Source organism: Scyliorhinus canicula, chromosome 10 (genome assembly GCF_902713615.1).
Source record: "Scyliorhinus canicula chromosome 10, sScyCan1.1, whole genome shotgun sequence".
Taxonomy (NCBI): Eukaryota; Metazoa; Chordata; class Chondrichthyes; order Carcharhiniformes; family Scyliorhinidae; genus Scyliorhinus; species Scyliorhinus canicula.
The window spans coordinates 59476723-59498319 of NC_052155.1; the positions used below are offsets into that span (position 1 = coordinate 59476723).

Here is a 21597-nt window from a genome sequence, read left to right on the forward strand (position 1 = left end):
TCCTGGCCAATCCTACTGACCTGCGACGCTTCTCCGTACGGCGTCGGGGCAGTGCTGGCCCATGAAATGGATGACCAATCTGAGCATGCCTTCGCATCAAGAACATTGGCCGACACAGAGAATTGGTATGTCAAGCTTGAGAAGGAGGGTTTGGCTGTCATATTTGGGGACAAGAAATTCCATCAATATGACTATGGACATCGCCTCACCGTTCTCATGGATCACAAGCCCCTCTTACGGCTCTTCAAGGAGGATCGGGTGATTCCCTCCATTGCTTCTGCCCACATCCAATGATGGGCATTGCTGCTCGCAGCGTGTGACTATGTTTTGGAGCACCGCTCCGGAATCAAGATTCCCCATACTGACACATTAAGCTGTCTGCCCCTGCTGACCAGGCCACCTACACCAGCAACGGCCGATGAGGTCATTGCTGCCCTCCATTTTATGGACTTGCTGCCAGTTACAGCATCCCACATCCACACGTGGACCCAGACTGATCCTCAGCCATCCCATGTCTGTCACATGGTGCAGTATGGAGCAGCACAGGACCTAAAGGTCTACGCCACAAAGATGCAGGAGCTTAGTATAGAGGATGGCGTGCTCCTTTGGGGAACCCACGTGGTGGTCCCCAACGTGGACGTGGCCCACTCCTGACGGACCCGCACAATGATCATCCTGGTGTGTCCAAAACGAAAATGTTAGCTTGCAGCTACGTTTGGTAGCCCGGCATTGATGTGGACATCATGCTGGTGGTCCAGTGCTGCGTCCGGTGTCAGGACGTTGCCTCCTGCAGCCCCGCTCCATCCGTGGGAATGGCCAGGTCGTCCGTGGTCTTGCCTCCATATATGGACTTTATGGGCTCCTTTCAAGGTGCGATGTTCTTCGTCCTTGCTGATGCCCACTCAAAAAGTGGATGGAGGTCCTCATGTACAGACGACAATGGCCCGGACCACCAGGGAGAAACACCAGCACATTTTCAGCACGTTTGGCATACCTGAGGTGCTCGTATCGGACAATGGTACGGCATTTACCAGTGAGGAATTAACGACATTCATATCTACCACCGGGATCCATCATGTGAGGACTGCTCCATACCACCCAGCTTCGAATGAGTTGGCTGAGCGGGCAGTGCAAACGTTTAAGCTCGGCATGATAAAACAAACATCAGGATGCTGGGAAACCTGCTTAGCAAAGTTCTTATTCTGCTACCGGATAACGCCGCATGCCACGATGGGCACATCTGCCACATCTGCCGAGATGTTGATGGGTCGCCGCCTCCGCACCCGATTGAGTCTCGGTCTTCTGGATATTGGCAGAAAGGTCCGCCGCGCTCAGGGCTGAACCGAGGGATACACAAGTCGCCACAGGCCACTGCACGGGTTCGCACCAGGAGACGCAGTACACGTCCGGAACTTAGGTATAGGGGCCACTTGGATCTCAGGTGTTGTGTTGGTGAAAAGAGGTCTAGTTTCTTAACAAATACAGGCACAGGGCCGGGAGTCTAATCGCCACGTGGACCATCACCGAAGCCACGTACAGGATACTCCCACTGTACCAGCCGTTGATTCAGACGTCTCGGGATGGACATTTTGCCGCCACTGGAGGTGCCCTTGCCAGCTCCCATCAGATTGCTGCTGTCGTCCAGATGCTCGTCACGTAAATCCCCAGTCCGATATATGCCCCCTGACGCCGTGAGGTCGACAAATGTATGCCATCCACAGGCGAAACAGTCGAAAAGCCCGGTACACTTACCCATGGATGTGGACATTGCTCCAGACTTAGCGGGGGAGGATGTGTTATAACCCCAATGGAGGTCCTGGGATCAGGACTATACAATTTTCCATGACCTCCCCCGAATATGAAGTTCCCCTTTAAGACAGGCAGGTCTTCCCTTTAAGGGGGTAGGGTTCCCCTTTACAAGGCGAGCCCCAGTTGTATAGCTGCAGGTCGGCAAAGGAGGCCCTTGGGGGAGTGAAGGAGTATTGTAGTTGTATCAAAATAAACCTTGGTATGTAATTTCTACTTCCGCCTGTGCGTTTTGTCTACTGTAGATTCAACGCAGCCAAAGATCAGCATACTTAGCACTGGCTGAATAAAGAAATCATGAAGGAATGGAGCACCCATTTGATGTTGTGCTTCCAATAAAAAGCAGGGTTGTGGTTTAATTGTGTACTGTGATTCCAGATACCCATTTTAAGGGGTTATTTAATTTACCCCAAACTCTTTATTTCTTTACAGTGTAATTACCAATAATGTCTGCTGGGTGAGCCCTTTTGACAAAGCCATGTTGAAGGATTACAATTCTTCGACCACTAAATCCTTAATATTTGCTGGTAAATGCATGAACAATGTTATTTTATTTTCACACTAGCTTGTCTCAGCATTGAGTCGGTGTAGTAAAAAAAATACTTACTTGAGATGACTTAAAATGAAATAATGTTTGAAATGGTTCTTGATGAAGAATTCTCGATGGTAAACCATCAATATGACTATCATAGTACAACCAGGGGAGTGTCTTTCGCCTGAGAAAAGATAAAGTTTTGACATATTTGATATAAATATACTTTGTTATTTATCAATAGGTACACAAGAATGTGAGAACACCAAAAGGGGGGCTGAATTTTCTCAACCAGGTCGATGAGGCTTTGGAGGCAGGGGGTATGGGGAGGCCAGGCATGAAAATTTTGATGGAATCGCATTGAAAAAATGAAATGAAATGAAATGAAAATCGCTTATTGTCACGAGTAGGCTTCAATGAAGTTACTGTGAAAAGCCCCTAGTCGCCACATTCCGGCGCCTGTCCGGGGAGGCTGGTACGGGAATCGAACCGTGCTGCTGGCCTGCTTGGTCTGCTTTAAAAGCCAGCGATTTAGCCGAGTGACCTAAGCCAGCCCTTTAGTGAGCTAAACGTTGGGCTGGCTCTGTGAATTGCTCCCCCCTCCATGAGTTATTCCTGGAAGAGGGGTTGCAATGGCAACAGCTACCCATCCAACAGTGACAGGTACTCAATTAGGGCAGCACGGTAGCACAAGTGATTTAGCACTGTGGCTTCACAACGCTAGGGTCCCAGGTTCGATTCCATAAGACCATAAGACCATAAGACATAGGAGTGGAAGTAAGGCCATTCGGCCCATCGAGTCCACTCCGCCATTCAATCATGGCTGATGGGCATTTCAACTCCACCTACCAGCATTCTCCCCGTAGCCCTTAATTCCTCGCGACATCAAGAATTTATCTATCTCTGCCTTGAAGCCATTTAGCGTCCTGGCCTCCACTGCACTCCGCGGCAATGAATTCCACAGGCCCACCACTCTCTGGCTGAAGAAATGTCTCCGCATTTCTGTTCTGAATTTACCCCCTCTAATTCTAAGGCTGTGCCCACGGGTCCTCGTCTCCTCGCCTAACGGAAACAGTTTCTTTGCGTCCACCCTTTCTAAGCCATGTATTATCTTGTAAGTTTCTATTAGATCTCCCCTTAACCTTCTAAACTCCAATGAATACAATCCCAGGATCCTCAGCCGTTCATCATATGTTAGACCCGCCATTCCAGGGATCATCCGTGTGAATCTCCGCTGGACACACTCCAGTGCCAGTATGTCCTTCCTGAGATGTGGGGCCCAAAACTGGACACAGTACTCCAAATGGGGCCTAACCAGAGCCTTATAAAGGCTCAGTAGCACATCGCTGCTTTTATATTCCAACCCTCTTGAGATAAATGACAACATTGCATTCGCTTTCTTAATCACAGATTCAACCTGCATGTTTACCTTTAGGGAATCCTCGACTAGCACTCCCAGATCCCTTTGTACTTTGGCATTATGAATTTTCTCACCGTTTAGAAAGTAGTCTATGCTTGGATTCTTTTTTCCAAAGTGCAAGACCTCACATTTTCTCACGTTGAATTGCATCAGCCATTTCCTGCACCACTCTCCCAAACTGTCTAGATCCTTCTGCAGCCTCCCCACTTCCTCAGCACTACCTGCCTGACCACCTAACTTTGTATCATCGGCAAACTTCGCTAGAATGCCCCCAGTCCCTTCATCCAGATCATTAATATATATGGTGAACAGCTGCGGCCCCAACACTGAACCCTGTGGGACACCGCTGGTCACCGGCTGCCATTCCGAAAAAGAACCTTTTATCCCAACTCTCTGCCTTCTGTCAGACAGCCAATCCTCAACCCATGCCAGTAGCTCACCTCGAACACCATGGGCCCTCATCTTACTCAGCAGCCTCCTGTGTGGCACCTTATCAAAGGCCTTTTGGAAATCCAGATAGACCACATCCACTGGGTTTCCCTGGTCTAACCTACTTGTCACCTCCTCAAAGAATTCTAACAGGTTCGTCAGGCACGACCTCCCCTTACTAAATCCATGTTGACTTGTTCTAATCCGACCCTGCTCTTCCAAGAATTTAGAAATCTCATCCTTAACGATCGATTCTAGAATTTTACCAACAACCGAGGTTAGGCTAATTGGCCTATAATTTTCCATCTTTTGTCTTGATCCTTTCTTAAACAAGGGGGTTACAGAAAGGATCAAGACAAAAGATGGAAAATTCCCTGCTGTGTCACTGTGCGGTGTCGGCACGTTCTCCCCGTGTCCGCCTGTGTTTCCTCTGGGTGCTCTGGTTTCCTCTCATAGTCGAAAGACGTGCTTGTTAGGTGGATTGGCCATGATAAATTGCCATTAGTGACCAAAAAAGGTTAGGAGGGGTTATTGGGTTACAGGGATAGGGTGGAAGTGAGGGCTTAAGTGGGTTGGTGCAGACCCGATGGGGTCACCACATTATAGGAAGGATGTGGAAGCTTTGGAAAGGGTTCAGAGGAGATTTACTAGGATGTTGCCTGGTATGGAGGGAAGGTCTTACGAGGAAAGGCTCAGGGACTTGAGGTTGTTTTCGTTAGAGAGGAGAAGGCTGAGAGGTGACTTAATAGAGACATATAAGATAGAGGGTTAGATAGGGTGGACAGTGAGAGTCTTTTTCCTCGGATGGTGATGACCAACACGAGGGGACATAGCTTTAAATTGAGGGGTGGTAGATATAGGACAGATGTCAGAGGCAGTTTCTTTACTCAGAGAGTAGTAGGGGTGTGGAACGCCCTGCCTGCAACAGTAGTAGACTCGCCAAATTTAAGGACATTTAAGTGGTTATTGGCTAGACATATGGATGAAAATGGAATAGTGTAGGTCAGATAGGCTTCAGATGGTTTCACAGGTCGGTGCAACATCGAGGGCCGAAGGGCCCGTACTGCGCTGTAATGTTCTATGTATGTTCTATGTAATTAATAAGGCACTCATTTCCACTCTAACAATGGACTGAAATTTTCTTCACAGCACAGGACTACCCCCCTCTCCCCAGCCCCCACCATTCCCTATCAATGTGTCAGGGGCCAGCAATGTCGAAGTGGAAGATCTAGATGCAATATATTTTATTAAAAACTGGCTCACAATGCTCAGTTTCCCAAAATCAAAGGAATGGCACTGCAGCCAGTTCATTATAGTCTCCAGTAAGGTTGTACATGAAGGTGCCTTCTTTGTGTCACTGCCACACCTGATGCTGCCTCCTCAACAATGCCCGCACTGTGAAGGAGACCAGCAGCTCTATCCATGGGTTGTGTTGAATGGACTTCCTGATCCAGGAACTTGGCCAGCATTCCGAATTGGTTGGAGTTCCTAGAGGTAGCGTTTTCATTGGCTGCCTCTGGGAAGATCACCGCTGACATCCCGTGGCCACATCTAGGTTCTTGATCTGCAACGGCGATTGATGTCTGGATCATGACCCACCCGGCAAAATTCAGCCCAAGAATTCAGTCTCTCCAGTTCAAAATGAAATAATTTCTCAACCTATCCTTAATATTTCCTTTCTCAAAAACACATATCTCTCTGTACTACTGAATTCTTGTCTGAGTGCTTTGTTGGAATCAGTAGATCATGCATTTATGGCAGTCAATCCTAGAAGTCAAAGAATAATTCTGAAGTATTATTATTTAAAATGTATATGTTTCTATGGTCCCAGGAGGACCATTGACTACTCTCCCGTTTGAGAGCTACTGGTGGTGATTTAACCTGAGGGTCACCACACTTCAGGCGAGGGGCAAGTTTGAGAAAGCGGGCCTTCATGAATAACCTCAACCAGTACCGGAATTGAAGGAGCATGTACATGTGAAGCAAAGCAAAGCAGTATGGCAGTGCCTAACACATTTTTTCCAATGTGACTCATTTCAACTCACCATCACCTTCTGAAGGGCAGTTATGGACGAGCAACAAAGGTAGGCCTTGCCAGCAATGCATAAATGCCATGAACAATTTGCATTTTAAAAATAATTTGAAAATTAATATTACCTCAGATGTCAGCAAAAGCATAACAGCAATAAAACAGCATAAGGACATTCAGTGTATTATTAATCACGTATAATAAATCAACATAAAATAGGCTCCAACCTCTGAGCTCCACCGCGTTGGATTTGGGGGTACTGCAACCAAGTGCTGGGGAATCTCTCTTGGACATTCACAGGTAAGGGTTGGCATCGCAATTGCCCATATGTACTCACTTTCTCTCGGCAATTATGTTGCCATGGAAACCATCCAAAAATGTGATTTATATTGCAAACTTTGGATTTTTTCACCAGCGTTATGCCAATCGTTACTCATATAAAGTTAAAAAAATTAAAACCTCTCCTAACTTCTGGGTAACTATTGTAAACCCCAGGTTGACCCACCACAGTACTGTACAGGAGACAGCCACACAGTGTTTTTAGTAATCTAGAAACCCAGGGTAAAGGTCTGGGCACCTGGATTCAAATCCCACCATGGCAGATTGTGAAATTTGATTTCAATTTTTAAAAAATCTACATTAGTACGATGAAACCATTGTAGATCGTTATAAAAAACAATCTGGTTCACTAACGTGGAAATCGTACCTGGTCTGGCCCAGGAATGAATTTTTAAAAACTCCATCCTCGACCCCCACACCGCAGACCAGATTTTTCCACCGACTCAAACCATGGATGAAGCTAAACCTCCCCTCTCCGTGAACCTGACCCGCAGACATGATCAGACCCCCCAAATCTCTGACCCCAGCACCACCCCACCTTTCAAACTGCCAACCTCTAACTCTCCCGACCACCCAAATCCCCAACCTTTGGACATGACCCAAGTCCTCTGACCCCTGGCCTTCGACCCTCCCCACCCAACTAACCCAGGACTTCTGAATAGTCCCCTCCCGACCACTCAAATCCCATTAACTTAATTTGGACACTTGCCTCTTCCCTGACCTAGTTAATTTCACTGCGCCCTTTAAACTTAACTGCTTTACGATAACTAGTGCAGTACAAAAGGAGCATGGCCTCCTTGAATCTGCCGGGGTTGGATTGCACTGGGGTCTGTGAAGAGGTTTTCCATGCAGGACCCAAGCAGTAAACGATCAGCAGTTTTCAAGAGTAGGTAATCCATATTAAATTCTTCTAATTACTGCAGACCTCTTTCTGACGTGTCAGAAGTTATGGCCCTATTATAGCAACCAATACATCATATAAATATGAAAATATGTTTCTTAATACTTTGTAAATGTAATTTTATCTACTACAAGACCATAAGATGTACGAGCAGAAGTAAGCCATTAGGCCCAATGAGTCCATTTTGCCATTTAATGAGATCATGACTGATATAATCCTCAACTCCACTTTCCCTTGATTCCTTTACTAATTAAAAATCTGCCCATTTCAGACTTGGACATATGTAATAACCTAGCCTCTAGAGCGCTCTGCAGTAAAGAATTTCACAGATTCACAACCCTCAGAGAAATGATTCCTTCTCATCTCTGTCTTAAATGGACAACCCCTTACTCTGAGATTATGCCCTCTGGTCCCATAAGAGGAAACATCCTCTCAACATCTACCCTCGAGCCGCCTGTGAATCCTATAACTCACTAAGGTCACCTTAGCCCCAGTACCTGTGTTGGGATGAATCCGTCGGGGGCCCTGGTACTGGAGGTGGTGGTGTCCATGCACGCGGAGAAGGCATTTGATCAGGTGGAGTGGTGGTACTTGTTCAAAGTTTTGGGTCAAGATTTGTGGCATGGGTGCGGTTGCTGTATGTGGCACCAAGAGCGAGGGTGAGGATGATTGATATGTGCTCACGAAGCTTTAACTTACACAGGGTATGAGGCAGGGGTGCCCGCTATCGCCATTGCTGTTGCACTGGCCATAGAGCCATTGGTGATGGCTCTCAGGGGGTCGGCGAAGTGGCGGAGGATTATGAGGGGACAGAGGGAACATTGGGTGTCGCTCTATACTGATGACCTCTTGCTGTATGTTTCAGATCCGTTGGGAGAGAATGGGAAGGATTATGGGCCTGCTGGGAAGGTTTGGAGAGTTCTCGGGATACAAACTGAGTGTAGGGAAAAGTGAGGTATTCCTGGTGAATGAGCTGGAACAGCGGGCTAATTTAGGGGAGATGCCAATTACGGTAGCGAGGGATAGGTTTAGATATTTGGGGATTCAGGTAGTGAGGGAATGGATGGGGCTCCATAACTGGAACTTAACTGGTGGAGGAGGCCAGGGAGGATCTTGGGAGGTGGAATACACTGCAGTTGACTTTGGCAGGGAGGGCCCAAGTGGTAAAAATGAATATTCTGCCGAGGTTCTTGTTTATCTTTCAGGCTCTCCCGGTCCTTATATCAAAGGCCTTTTTTCATAAAGTGGACACGAACATCTCAGACTTTGTATGGGTGGGGAAGGTGTCGAGGGTGGGGAGGACCCTGCTACAGAGGCAGAGGCAGCAGGGGGTTGTTGGCGTTGCCGAACTTGCTTCATTATTATTGGGCGACGAATGTGGACAAGGTGCAGCGGTGGTAGGACGGAGAAGGGGTAGAGTGGGTTAGGATGGAGGAGGAATCTTGTAAGGAGTCTAGTTTGAGGGCTATGGTGACGGCAGCATTGCGAATGGCTCTGAGTAGGTATTCAGGGAGCCCAGTGGTGCAGTCCACGGTGAAGATATATGGAATCAGCTGAGGAGGTATTTTAGGATGAAAGGGATGTCGGTGCTAACGCCGCTGTGCGAGAATCATGGGTTTGAGCCGGGGGGGATGGATAGTGTATACAGGAGGTGGAGGGAAGTGGGGCTGGTCAAGGTGAGGGATTTGTATTTGGACGAAGGGTTTGCCAGTCTGGAGGAGCTAAGGGAGAGGGCAGAGCAGCCACGGGGTAGTGAGTTCAGGTATCTAGAGGTTAGGGACTTTGCGCGGAAGGTCTGGAGGTGGCTCCCGAGGAGGCCGGGATACACCACGCTGGAGCCACTGCTGCTTCCGGATGTGGAAGGGGAGGGAAGAATTGGGGATATATATAAGTGGCTGGGGGAACAGGGAGGCGAGCGGGTGGTGAAGATCAAGGACAAATGGGAAGCGAAGTTGGGAGGAGAGATCAATTGGGAAGTATGGAGTGAGGCACTGCGAAGGGTAAATGGGACCTCTTCTTGTCCAAGGATGAGCCTGATACAGTTTAAGGTGGTCCACAGGGTCCATATTAATCAGGTGAGAATGATTGGGTTCTTTCAAGGGGTAGCAGATGAGTGTGAGATGTAGGGGCGGTGGCCAGCGAATCACGGGCACATGTTTTGGAGTTGCGAAAAACTGGGAAGATTCTGGGCAGGTGTGTTTGCGTTCTTGGCCAGGGTAGTGGAGGAGGAGGTGGACCCAGACCCTTTGTTGGCGATATTTGGGATTTCAGAGAAGCCGGACCTCGTGGAGAGGAGGAAGGTCGATGTCGTGGCCTTCACCTCTCGATTGCACGGCGACAAACTTTGCTGGAGTGGCAGTCGGCATTGCCATCGGGGGAAATGGCATGGTTGGGTGACCTGTACAATTTCCTGCAGCTGGAGAAGATAAATTATGAGAAGGGGCTTAGCAGGGGTGTTTGAGAAAAGGTGGGGGATGTTTGTGACCATGTTTGAGGAGCTGTTCATCGCAGAGGGCTGGGGAGGGTAAAAAAGGGGGAAAATCTGTACAGACTGTAGAGTTGATTGTTGGGAAGTATGTTTCCTGGGGTAGGATTTCCTGTATTGATACATGTTTGTAATAAAATACATTGATATGCCTTCAATCCATGGTGAGGCAGTGAGAGCGAGTGAACAGTAGGCTTTATTAGTCATGAATTTGCCTAGCCAGAGTCAGTAGTACAGATGAATGCCGCCCACAAAAGGCCGGCCTATATCGGGCCCTGGTGTGGGCGGAGCCAGAGGCGGAGCCATATCGGGGTTACAGTACAGTATCTGGAAGCACTTCATATCACCACTTCCAGGTCATAGGTCACAGGTTATGGTATCAAGCCTGCATTATGGTGAATACATTCACCACATTCACCCCCTGTTAAAAAATCAAGTACAGCCTGGGTGACATGGGGTCATTATATATTCAGTCTATCTGGAGGCCGGATCGTTCTCTTCGTCCTCCGCAGTTCTGGCGATGCGGCGGGCACAGTTGTCGCAGGTGGTGATTCCAGGGGCGTTGTGTCTGGAGCTTGAGCCTCAGTCCGGGGTGTCGGAAAGGGTGCGGGGGCGGGGCATGGGGTGGGTGGCGGCAGTGTTGGCGCGGGACAATACAGGAGACCCTATGGGGCACTGTGTGTGGCAGCGGGGAGGGGTGGGATGTAGGCATGGGGGGGGGGCACGTTGGCGGGGGAACCAGCTGGTGCCAGGTCTCGTATGGAGACCGTATCTTGCCGTCCATCCTAGTGCGTGATGTAAGCGTACTGGGGGTTGGCGTGGAGCAGCTGGACCCTCTCGACCAGGAGGTCGGTCTTATGGCTCCCCATGTGCCTCTAGAGAAGGACTAGTCCCGGAATTTTCAGCCAACGTGAAAGCGAGACCCCGGAGATTGACTTCCTGGGGAAGAAAAACAAACGATCGTGAGGGGTTTTGTTTGTGGCCGTGCAGAGGAGCGATCTGATGGAGTGGAGGGCATCAGGGAAGACCTCCTGCCAGCGGGGGATTGGAAGACTTCTAGACCTACGGACCAGAAGAACGTCCTTCCATACCGTCGTGTTCTCCCCCTCCACCTGCCCGTTTCCCTGCGAGTTATAGCTCGTAGTCCTGCTCGAGGCGATGCCTTTGTTGAGCAGGTACTGACGCAGGTCATCGCTCATGAACGATGTGCCCCAGTCGCTGTGGACGTACGCAGGGAAACCGAACAGTGTGAAGATGCTGTGCAGTGCCTTTATTACGGTGGCTGAGGTCATGTCGGCGCAGGGGATGGCGAAGGGGAAGCGGGAGTACTCCGGTGACAATATATACTTTCTCACCGGGCACAGTTGTCGCAGGTGGTGATTCCAGGGGCGTTGTGTCTGGAGCGCAGGGGACGGCGAAGGGGAAGCGGGAGACACCACCTGCGACAACTGTGCCCGGTGAGAAAGTATATATTCCAGTTAGTGGAGGGGAGGGGCCCTTTGAAGTAAATGCTCAGGCGCTCAAAGGGCCGGGAGGCCTTTACCAGGTGGGCCTTGTCTGGCCGGTAGAAGTACGGTTTGCACTCCGCACATGGCAGTCCCTGGTCATGGTCTTGACCTCCTCGGTGGAGAAGGGCAGATTGCGGGCCTTAATGAAGTGGGTAAGCCGGGTGACCCCCGGGTGGCAGAGGTCATTGTGGATAGCCCGAAGTTGGTCATCTTGCGCGCTGGCGCATGTGCCGCGGGGACAGGGCATCTGGGGGCTCGTTGAGCTTCCCAACCCGACACGTGTCATAGTTGTAGGTGGAGAGTTCAATCCTCCACCTCAAGGTTTTATCATTTTTATTTTGCCCCGTTGTGCGTTGTCAATCATGAAGGATACCGATCGTTGGTCGGTGACGAGGATGAACCGCCTACTGGCTAGGTAGTGCCTACAGTGCCGCACGGCTTCCACTATGGCTTGTCCTTCCTTCTCGACCGAGGTGTGTCGAATTTCGGAAGCATGGAGGGTCCTAGAGAAGAATGCTACTGGCCTGCCCGCCTGGTTCAGTGTGGCGGCCAGTGCGACGTCTGACGCGTTGCTCTCTACCTGAAAAGGGATGGACTCATCCACCGCGTGCATTGCGGCCTTGGCGATATCGGCCTTGATGCAGGCCTCATCCATCAGGGGAAAAGTGCTTGTTTGAGTGAGTGTCGGGCTTTGTCCGCATAGTTGGGGACCCACTGGGCATAGTAGAAGAACAGCCCCAGGCAGCTTTTTAGGGCCTTGAGGCTGTGAGGAGGGGGGAGTTCTGTGAGGGGGCGCATACGGTCGGGGTCGGGCCCTAGGACTCCGTTCTCTACGACATAGCCGAGGGTGGCTCATCGGGTAGTATAGAAGACGCATTTTTCTTTATTGTATGTGAGATTGAGGGATTGGGCGGCCTGGAGGAACCTCTGGAGGTCGGCGTCATGGTCCTGCTGGTCATGGCCGCAGATGGTCACATTGTCCAAGTACAGGTATGTAGCCCACAAACCGTACTGGTCCACCATTCAGTCCATCATTCTCTGAAAGACCGAGACACCGTTTGTGACGCCAAAGGGGACTCTGGGGAAGTGGAAGAGCCGGCCGGCTGCCTCAAAAGCAGTGTAGTGGCGCTCTTCTGGGCGGATTGGGAGCTGGTGGTAGGCCGACTTCAGATCAACCATGGAGAACACACGGTACTGCGCGATCTGGTTGACCATCACTGCTATGTGGGTGAGGGGGTACGCATCGAGTTGCGTGAATCGTTTAATTGTCTGGCTGTAGTCCACGACCATTCAATTCTTTTCCACGGTCCGGACGACCACCACTTTCGGTCTCCAGGGGCTGTTGCTGGCCTTGATGATCCCTTCACTCAACAGTCACTGGACTCCCTTGTTTATTCTTATCTCCACCATATGGAATCTACACCTTCTGATCCAAAATCATTTCTTGCTTATTCCCTACTTATTCCATCTCATAGTAACAATGCTACCCCATCACCCTTTCCTTCCTGCCCATCCTTACAAAAAGTCACATACCCCTGAGTATTTAGTTCTCAGTTTTGATGTTCTTGTAATCGTGTCTTTGTAATGGCTGGAAGATCAAACACGTTAACCTTAATTTTCTGTTAATTCATTTATTTTTTGCTAATGCTACTTGCATTCAAGTAAAGAGCCATTAATTTTGCGCTGTTATCATTTCCTCCCTTTTTGACCCTATTTGTTGCTTTTTTCTATTGTTTGTACAATGGGAGCAATTCAACCAAAATTTCCAAGTGTAATTTTAGGCGGGTTTTCCGCTTCTTTTTGGATGAGATCCAGATCTGCTTTCACCCACATTTTGTCCTTTATTTTGGACCTTGGGGAGTATCTCCTCGGTCTAGCCAAAATTAGAAATTTTTCCAATAATGGGGAGCTGAACTCGCTTATGATACCGACTCCTCAGAGATCGCGGCATCATTTTGAAAGCGTTCCCCAATCTCCAAGTGAGCTTGAGGGTCTGCCACCCACCACAGTATAGGAATTACCTCCCCCCCAAAGTGAGGACAACCCACTATGAGGTGGCTGAGGCTCCCCCCCTTTTCAGACACTCCACTCCCTCTTTTTGCCCCCATTTCAGAAACCCCCCCGCAACCTTTATGAGGCCCCTTCATACCCCCTCTTCATCCTCCCCACCCTTCATACCCCCCTTCACTCCCCCCCCCCCCCCTTCATTGGCATGGTCTCGCTCGGGGCTTGACTTTGGAAGTGCCAACCTGGCACTCAGGCACCGCCCACACCAACCAACACCCTGGCAGTGCCAGGGTGTCTTGTTGGAACTGTCAGTGTGCCTAAGTGTCAGAGGGAGTGCCAGGGTACTACCCTGCTCTGCCCCGAACACCCTGGAGGCTCCTATGGCTTTTGAGGCCCCTGGGTGGCTATCAAGACTGGGCTCCTGATGGCTCACTTAAATATCATTATCTGGATCATGATATGGATCTATCCTGCAATTCACCCATCGCGCCTGATGCGGTGATAGAATTGCGCCCTCCGTTCTTTCCTGTCACACTCTGGGTGTCATTATCTAAATAGCTGCCTTGTTATGCTGTCATATCCAGCAGAACCACCTCTCCCCCTTCTATTTAGTTTAGAGCCCTCCCTACATCCCTAGTCATGTGGTTTGAAAGAACACTGGTCCCAGCACAGTTCAGATATAGGCCGCCCCAATGGTACAGCCCCCAGTTTCCCCAATATTGATGCCAATGCCCCACAAACTGAAACCCTCTTCTCCCACACCAGTTTTGAGCCATCTGTTCATCTCTCTAATTTTATGTATGCTATGCTAATTTGCACATGGCTCAGGTAATAATCCAGAAAGTATAACCTGGGTGATTCTGTTGTTTAATTTTGGACAAGCTCCTTAAATTTGCTATGCAGAACCACTTTGCTTGTTCTACCTGTGTCATTGGTACCTACATGGATCACAACAACAGGATACTCCCCTTCCTACTGCAAGCTACAGGAGCGAGAGAGACTCACGTTTGGTATGTTGCCTCCCAGGTGCAAGGGTACGTGATGTCTCGGATCGTGTTTTCCGGGTCCTTAAGGGGGAGGGGGAGCAGCCCCAAGTCGTAGTCCACATTGGCACTAACGACATAGGTAGGAAAGGGGACAAGGATGTCAGGCAGGCCTTTAGGGAGCTAGGATGGAAGCTCAGAGCGAGAACAAACAGAGTTGTTATCTCTGGGTTGTTGCCCGTGCCACGTGATAGTGAGATGAGGAATAGGGAGAGAGAGCAATTAAACACGTGGCTACAGGGATGGTGCAGGCGGGAGGGATTCAGATTTCTGGATAACTGGTTCTCTTTCTGGGGAAGGTGGGACCTCTATAGACAGGATGGTCTACATCTGAACCTGAGGGGCACCAATATCCTGGGGGGGAGATTTGTTAGTGCTCTTTGGGAGGGTTTAAACTAATTCAGCAGGGGCATGGGAACCTGGATTGTAGTTTTGGGGTACGGGAGATTGAGAGTATAGAGGTCAGGAGCACAGATTTGACTTCGCAGGAGGGTGCCAGTGTTCAGGTAGGTGGTTTGAGGTGTGTCTACTTCAATGCCAGGAGTATACGAAATAAGGTAGGGGAACTGGCAGCATGGGTTGGTACCTGGGACTTCGATGTTGTGGCCATTTCAGAGACATGGATAGAGCAGGGACAGGAATGGTTGTTGCAGGTTCCGGGGTTTAGGTGTTTTAGTAAGCTCAGAGAAGGGGGCAAAAGAGGGGGAGGTGTGGCGCTGCTAGTCAAGGACAGTATTACGGTGGCGGAAAGGATGCTAGATGGGGACTCTTCTTCCGAGGTAGTATGGGCTGAGGTTAGAAATAGGAAAGGAGAGGTCACCCTGTTGGGAGTTTTCTATAGGCCACCTAATAGTTCTAGGGATGTAGAGGAAAGGATGGCGAAGATGATTCTGGAAAAGAGCGAAAGTAACAGGGTAGTTGTTATGGGAGACTTTAACTTTCCAAATATTGACTGGAAAAGATATAGTTCGAGTACATTAGATGGGTCATTCTTTGTACAATGTGTGCAGGAGGGTTTCCTGACACAATATGTTGACAGGCCAACAAGAGGCGAGGCCACATTGGATTTGGTTTTGGGTAATGAACCAGGCCAGGTGTTAGATCTGGAGGTAGGTGAGCACTTTGGAAACAGTGACCACAATTCGGTGACCTTTACGTTAGTGATGGAAAGGGATAAGTATACCCCGCAGGGCAAAAGTTATAGCTGGGGGAAGGGCAATTATGATGCCATTAGACATGACTTAGGATGTGTTGGTTGGAGAAGTAGGCTGCAAGGGTTGGGCACACTGGATATGTGGAGCTTGTTCAAGGAACAGCTATTGCATGTTCTTGATAAGTACGTACCAGTCAGGCAGGGAGGAAGGGGTCGAGCGAGGGAACCGTGGTTTACCAAAGAAGTGGAATCTCTTGTTAAGAGGAAGAAGGAGGCCTATGTGAAGATGAGGCGTGAAGTTTCAGTTGGGGCGCTTGATAGTTACAAGGAAGCGAGGAAGGATCTAAAGAGAGAGCTGAGACGAGCAAGGAGGGGACATGAGAAGTCTTTGGCAGGTAGGATCAAGGAAAACCCAAAAGCTTTCTATAGGTATGTCAGGAATAAAAGAATGACTAGGGTAAGAGTAGGGCCAGTCAAGGACAGTGGTGGGAGGTTGTGTGTGGAGGCTGAGGAGATAAGCGAGATACTAAATGAATACTTTTCGTCAGTATTCACTCAGGAAAAAGATAATATTGTGGAGGAGAATGCTGAGACCCAGGCAATTAGAATAGATGGCATTGAGGTGCGTAGGGAAGAAGTGTTGGCAATTCTGGACAAGGTGAAAATAGATAAGTCCCCGGGGCCGGATGGGATTTATCCTAGAATTCTCTGGGAAGCCAGGGAAGAGATTGCTGAGCCTTTGGCTTTGATTTTTAGGTCATCGTTGGCTACAGGAATAGTGCCAGAGGACTGGAGGATAGCAAATGTGGTCCCTTTGTTCAAGAAGGGGAGTAGAGATAACCCCGGTAACTATAGGCCGGTGAGCCTAACGTCTGTGGTGGGTAAAGTCTTGGAGAGGATTATAAAAGATACGATTTATAATCACCTAGATAGGAATAATATGATTAGGGACAGTCAGCATGGTTTTGTGAAGGGTAGGTCATGCCTCACAAACCTTATCGAGTTCTTTGAGAAGGTGACTGAACAGGTTGACGAGGGTAGAGCAGTTGATGTGGTGTATATGGATTTCAGTAAAGCGTTTGATAAGGTTCCCCACGGTCGGCTATTGCAGAAAATACGGAGGCTGGGGATTGAGGGTGATTTAGAGATGTGGATCAGAAATTGGCTAGTTGAAAGAAGACAGAGAGTGGTAGTTGATGGGAAATGTTCAGAATGGAGTTCAGTTACGAGTGGCGTACCACAAGGATCTGTTCTGGGGCCGTTGCTGTTTGTCATTTTTATAAATGACCTAGAGGAGGGCGCGGAAGGATGGGTGAGTAAATTTGCTGATGACACTAAAGTCGGTGGAGTTGTAGACAGTGCGGAAGGATGTTGCAGGTTACAGAGGGACATAGATAAGCTGCAGAGCTGGGCTGAGAGGTGGCAAATGGAGTTTAATGTGGAGAAGTGTGAGGTGATTCACTTTGGAAAGAATAACAGAAATGCGGAATATTTGGCTAATGGTAAAATTCTTGGTAGTGTGGATGAGCAGAGGGATCTCGGTGTCCATGTACATAGATCCCTGAAAGTTGCCACCCAGGTTGATAGGGTTGTGAAGAAGGCCTATGGTGTGTTGGCCTTTATTGGTAGAGGGATTGAGTTCCGGAGCCATGAGGTCATGTTGCAGTTGTACAAAACTCTAGTACGGCCGCATTTGGAGTATTGCGTACAGTTCTGGTCGCCTCATTATAGGAAGGACGTGGAAGCTTTGGAACGGGTGCAGAGGAGATTTACCAGGATGTTGCCTGGTATGGAGGGAAAATCTTATGAGGAAAGGCTGATGGACTTGAGGTTGTTTTCGTTAGAGAGAAGAAGGTTAAGAGGTGACTTAATAGAGGCATACAAAATGATCAGAGGGTTAGATAGGGTGGACAGCGAGAGACTTCTCCCGCGGATGGAGGTGGCTAGCACGAGGGGACATAGCCTTAAATTGAGGGGTAATAGATATAGGACAGAGGTCAGAGGTGGGTTTTTTACGCAAAGAGTGGTGAGGCCGTGGAATGCCCTACCTGCAACAGTAGTGAACTCGCCAACATTGGGGGCATTTAAAAGTTTATTGGATAAGCATATGGATGATAAGGGCATAGTGTAGGTTAGATGGCCTTTAGATTTTTTCCATGTCGGTGCAACATCGAGGGCCGAAGGGCCTGTACTGCGCTGTATCGTTCTATGTTCTATGTTCTAAGCTCCTCTCCAGCCCGGAGCAGATGTCCCGAACCTTGGCATTGGGCAGGCAACAGAGGTTCTCGATCCTGGCTACAGAGAACAGTGTCTATTCCCCTAAATATACTATCGCTGACTATGACTACATTTCTCTTTCTCCCCCCACTTGAATGGCTTCATGTACCATGGTGCTATGGTCTGTTTGCACATCCTCCCTACAGTCCCCATTCTCGCCCACTCAGGGAGCAAGAATCTCAAATCTGTTTGACAAAGGCAGGGGCTGAGGCTCCTGCAGTGGTACCTTTTGGATTCCTCTACCTGCCTCACTTGTAATCATACCCTCTTGTCCCTGACCACTGACTGAATTCAAAGTAGTTCATCTAAAGGCTATGACTGCCTTCTGAAACACATCATCCAGATAACTCTCCCCCTCTCTGATGTGCCGCAATGCCTGAAGCTCAGACTCAATACACAGGTGCGTTCACTCGATGTTGTCGGACTGCTGAAACCTATCTCCCAGCTCTGTGGCCTTGGTCTGCTCCTGTCCCCACTGACCTGTAAATGTAATAATGCAAAAAGACACAGCAATAACTCACTCCCCCACTTCCCTAAACTACCACACTTACCTCAACTCCAGAGTTTCACTCACTGCAGCTCGCACTCTGTACTCATGTAGGCTTCCTCTCCCCCCCCCCCCCCCCCATTTCCACACATGTTGTAATCAGTTCATCTTCCCCATGACAAGTACATGTATACACACAGATGCACACACCCACACCTCTTCCAACCTGCCTCCTCCTATACACTCATTTAGCATCCCCTCTTCCGAACTCACCTCCTCCCAACTCACTCAACTTCCCCTTTCCCAAACCACTCCCCCTTTGCTCACTCATGCCCTCCCTACTCACTCAACTCGCACTTATGCCCTCCTTTCCCACTCAGCAGCTTTGGTCGCGAATTCATGGAGAAAAGATCCCTCCATTTTGTAGCTGCTAGCAAACAAGCAAAAGTATTGTGTGAAGAACTGAGATGGAACATTTAGTAATAAAGAAGAGAGGGCCGGAGACACAAACAGACCAGGATCTCACAATTGAATCTGCTGGAGAGAGCTTTGCAGGAGAGTCCATGCAGGACCAAGCATGAGCTGTATGCAGAGCTTTTGGGCTTCTGGTAAATGGCCAACAAAGAAAAAAACTTAAGATTTCTGGTGGCAGCCATAGAGTGAGTAGTCGCACATTTGGCAGCTCCTGCTCGAGGCATTTTTTTTCGTTCCTTTTCCCCATTTGCTGGGCGGATATTTTGTTGGAAAAAGGTGTCGAGGTGGTGGAGGAAAGTTTTACTCCACTGGTGAATGGATTCACCGACCAGAAGTGGGTCGAGAAGGAAGGACCTGCAGGAGCAAAAAAAATTTTTGTGTGACAAAGGGGAAGATGGTGGAGGGTAAAGGGTCAGCCCTACCAGCTTGTGGACAGAGCAGCTGGTGGACTTCTTGAATGAGAGGTTTAGCCAGCAGAGAAGGGAGGCTCAGGAGGACCTGACGAAGGTGGTAGACCCGCTAAAAGCGGGGATTGATTGGGTGAGCAGAGGCTGGAGACCCAGAGCCAGGCGATCCAGAAAGTGGAGGAGGCGGCGGGGAGCACGAGAAGCAGCTTACCTCGTTGATGGCTGAGATCGGGATGATGCGAGAGACTCAAAAGTGGCTAAAGGAGAAAGTGGAGGATCTGGAGAACTGCTCCCAGAGACAAAATTTAAGAATTCTTGGGATGCCAGAGGGCATCGAGGGAGCGGACGCTGACTTGTATGTAGCCAAAATGCTGGAGCAGCTGATGGGGAGGGGGCCTTCGACCTGCCCCTGGAGGCCCCCTCCCCCATCAGCTGCTCCAGCATTTTGGCTACATACGAGTAGGCCGAGATAAGGATGATGTGGGAGACCCAGACGCGGCTAAAGGAGAAAGTGGAGGATCTGGAGAACCGCTCCCAGAGACAAAATTTAAGGGTGCATAGGGCGCTGAAGAAGCCGCAGGCGAACGAGCCGAATGAACCGCCGAGAGCGATGGTGATGAGGCTCCATCGGTTCCTAGATAAAGAGAAGATCTTGCGGTGGGCCAGGCAGATGAGGAGGTATACCTGGAAAGGTAATGAGCTCCGGGTATATCAGGACCTTTGTGCCGAACTGGCCAAGAGGAGAGCCGGGTTCAACCGAGTTAAGGCTGCCCTCTTTAAGAAGTGAGTGAGTTTGAGATGCTGTACCCGGCCCGTCTTTGGGTGACTTACAACGGCGGTGAGCATTACTTTGGAACACCAGAGGAGGCATTGAAAGACAATGAATTGGCAGGAGGGGGAGGACGTTGAGCTTGGGAGGAAGTGTGAGGAGATGTTGGTTCTCTCTGCCTTTTTGTTCTATTGTTTTTTGGGTGTTTTAGGGAGAACATCTCTTCTTTGAGATGTTTTTGTGGGGTTCTGTGGAGGGATGTTGGAGGAACGTGGAAGGTGAGTAGGGGGTAGGTTTGGCACCATAGGTGGAGGCTGCCAGGCTAGCTGGGTAGGCTAGTTAATGGGGGCACAGTGGGGTTTGAACAGGTGGTTAGAGTGACAGGGGGGATGGGATTGTTGTTTTGTGTATAGGAGGGGTAGACTGCTGACAAAGGTGAGGCTATTGTGGCGTAGTCGGGAAGGAGGCGATGACAATGGATATCCGAGGGCAGGCCTGGATTGTCGCATGACACGGGCCTGGGGCTGGCCTAAGAAGGGATATGGTTCATCGGCGGGGGGTCACATGGAATGTGAGGGGGCTGAATGGGCCAGTCAAACTGTCACGCGTGCTCGCACACCTGAGGAGCTTGAAGGTGGACGTGGCCTTTTTGTAAGAAACGCATTTGAAGATCGGGGACCAGACTATGCTAAGGAAAGGGTGGGTAGGGCAAGTCTTCCATTCAGGATTAGAAATGAAAATGTGGGGATGGCAGTTATGATAAATAAATGGGTAGTGCTTGAGGTGGGGAATATAGTGACAGATTTGGGGGGCAAGATTCGTGATGGTGAGTGGGAAATTGGAGGGGACGCCAATGGTCTTGGTGAACATTTACGCCGCAAAGTGGGACCACGTTGAATTCATGAGGTGGGTGTATAGGAAGATACATGTGACAATAAAATCAAATCAAATCAAATCATAACAAGTAACAAATGAATGGTATATGCTAATTTCTTGTAATCAAATCTCAAATTATAACTGTCTGCACTATTCTTGAATCTGCACTTTCTGGTGTCCCAATTTGGAATGCCCTTGCTATAGCTTGTAACAAAAGACTAGTTGCATGACTGCAAGAGTCTTTGTCTGGTATCACATGAGCGTGAGGGTCAAACACACTACAATCAAATAGCTGTACAATTACCCTTCTCCAATGTTATGATCGCTCTTCCCTAGAGGATCCTTAATTAATGCCTCCTCATTACACAATACCAAATCCAGAATAGCCTTCTCCCTGGTTAGTCCCACAACATAATGCTCCAAGAAACAATCTCTAACACATTCAATGAACTCTCCCTCGAGGCTACCCTTGCCAATTTGATTAATCCAGTCTGTATGCGCATTAAAAATCACCCATGATTATTGCCGTATCTTTCTTATAAGCCTCCTACAATTCCTGGTTTATACTGAGCCCCACTTTGGGGACCTGTAGATTGCTCCCACCAGGGACTTCTTTCCTTTGCTATTTTTTATTTCTACCTAGATGATTCCACCT

General features: G+C 49.1%; 1 protein-coding gene across 3 annotated transcripts in view; it reads right to left on the reverse strand.

The window, feature by feature from the left end:
- Positions 1 to 21597, reverse strand: part of tmem67 (transmembrane protein 67) — a 356662-nt gene that overhangs the window by 188742 nt on the left and 146323 nt on the right. For all 3 annotated transcript variants that reach the window (XM_038809034.1, XM_038809035.1, XM_038809033.1), the window contains exon 9: positions 2414 to 2522. In XM_038809034.1, coding sequence (XP_038664962.1) covers positions 2414 to 2522 — 109 coding nt within the window. The remainder of the gene's footprint in view (positions 1 to 2413; positions 2523 to 21597) is intronic.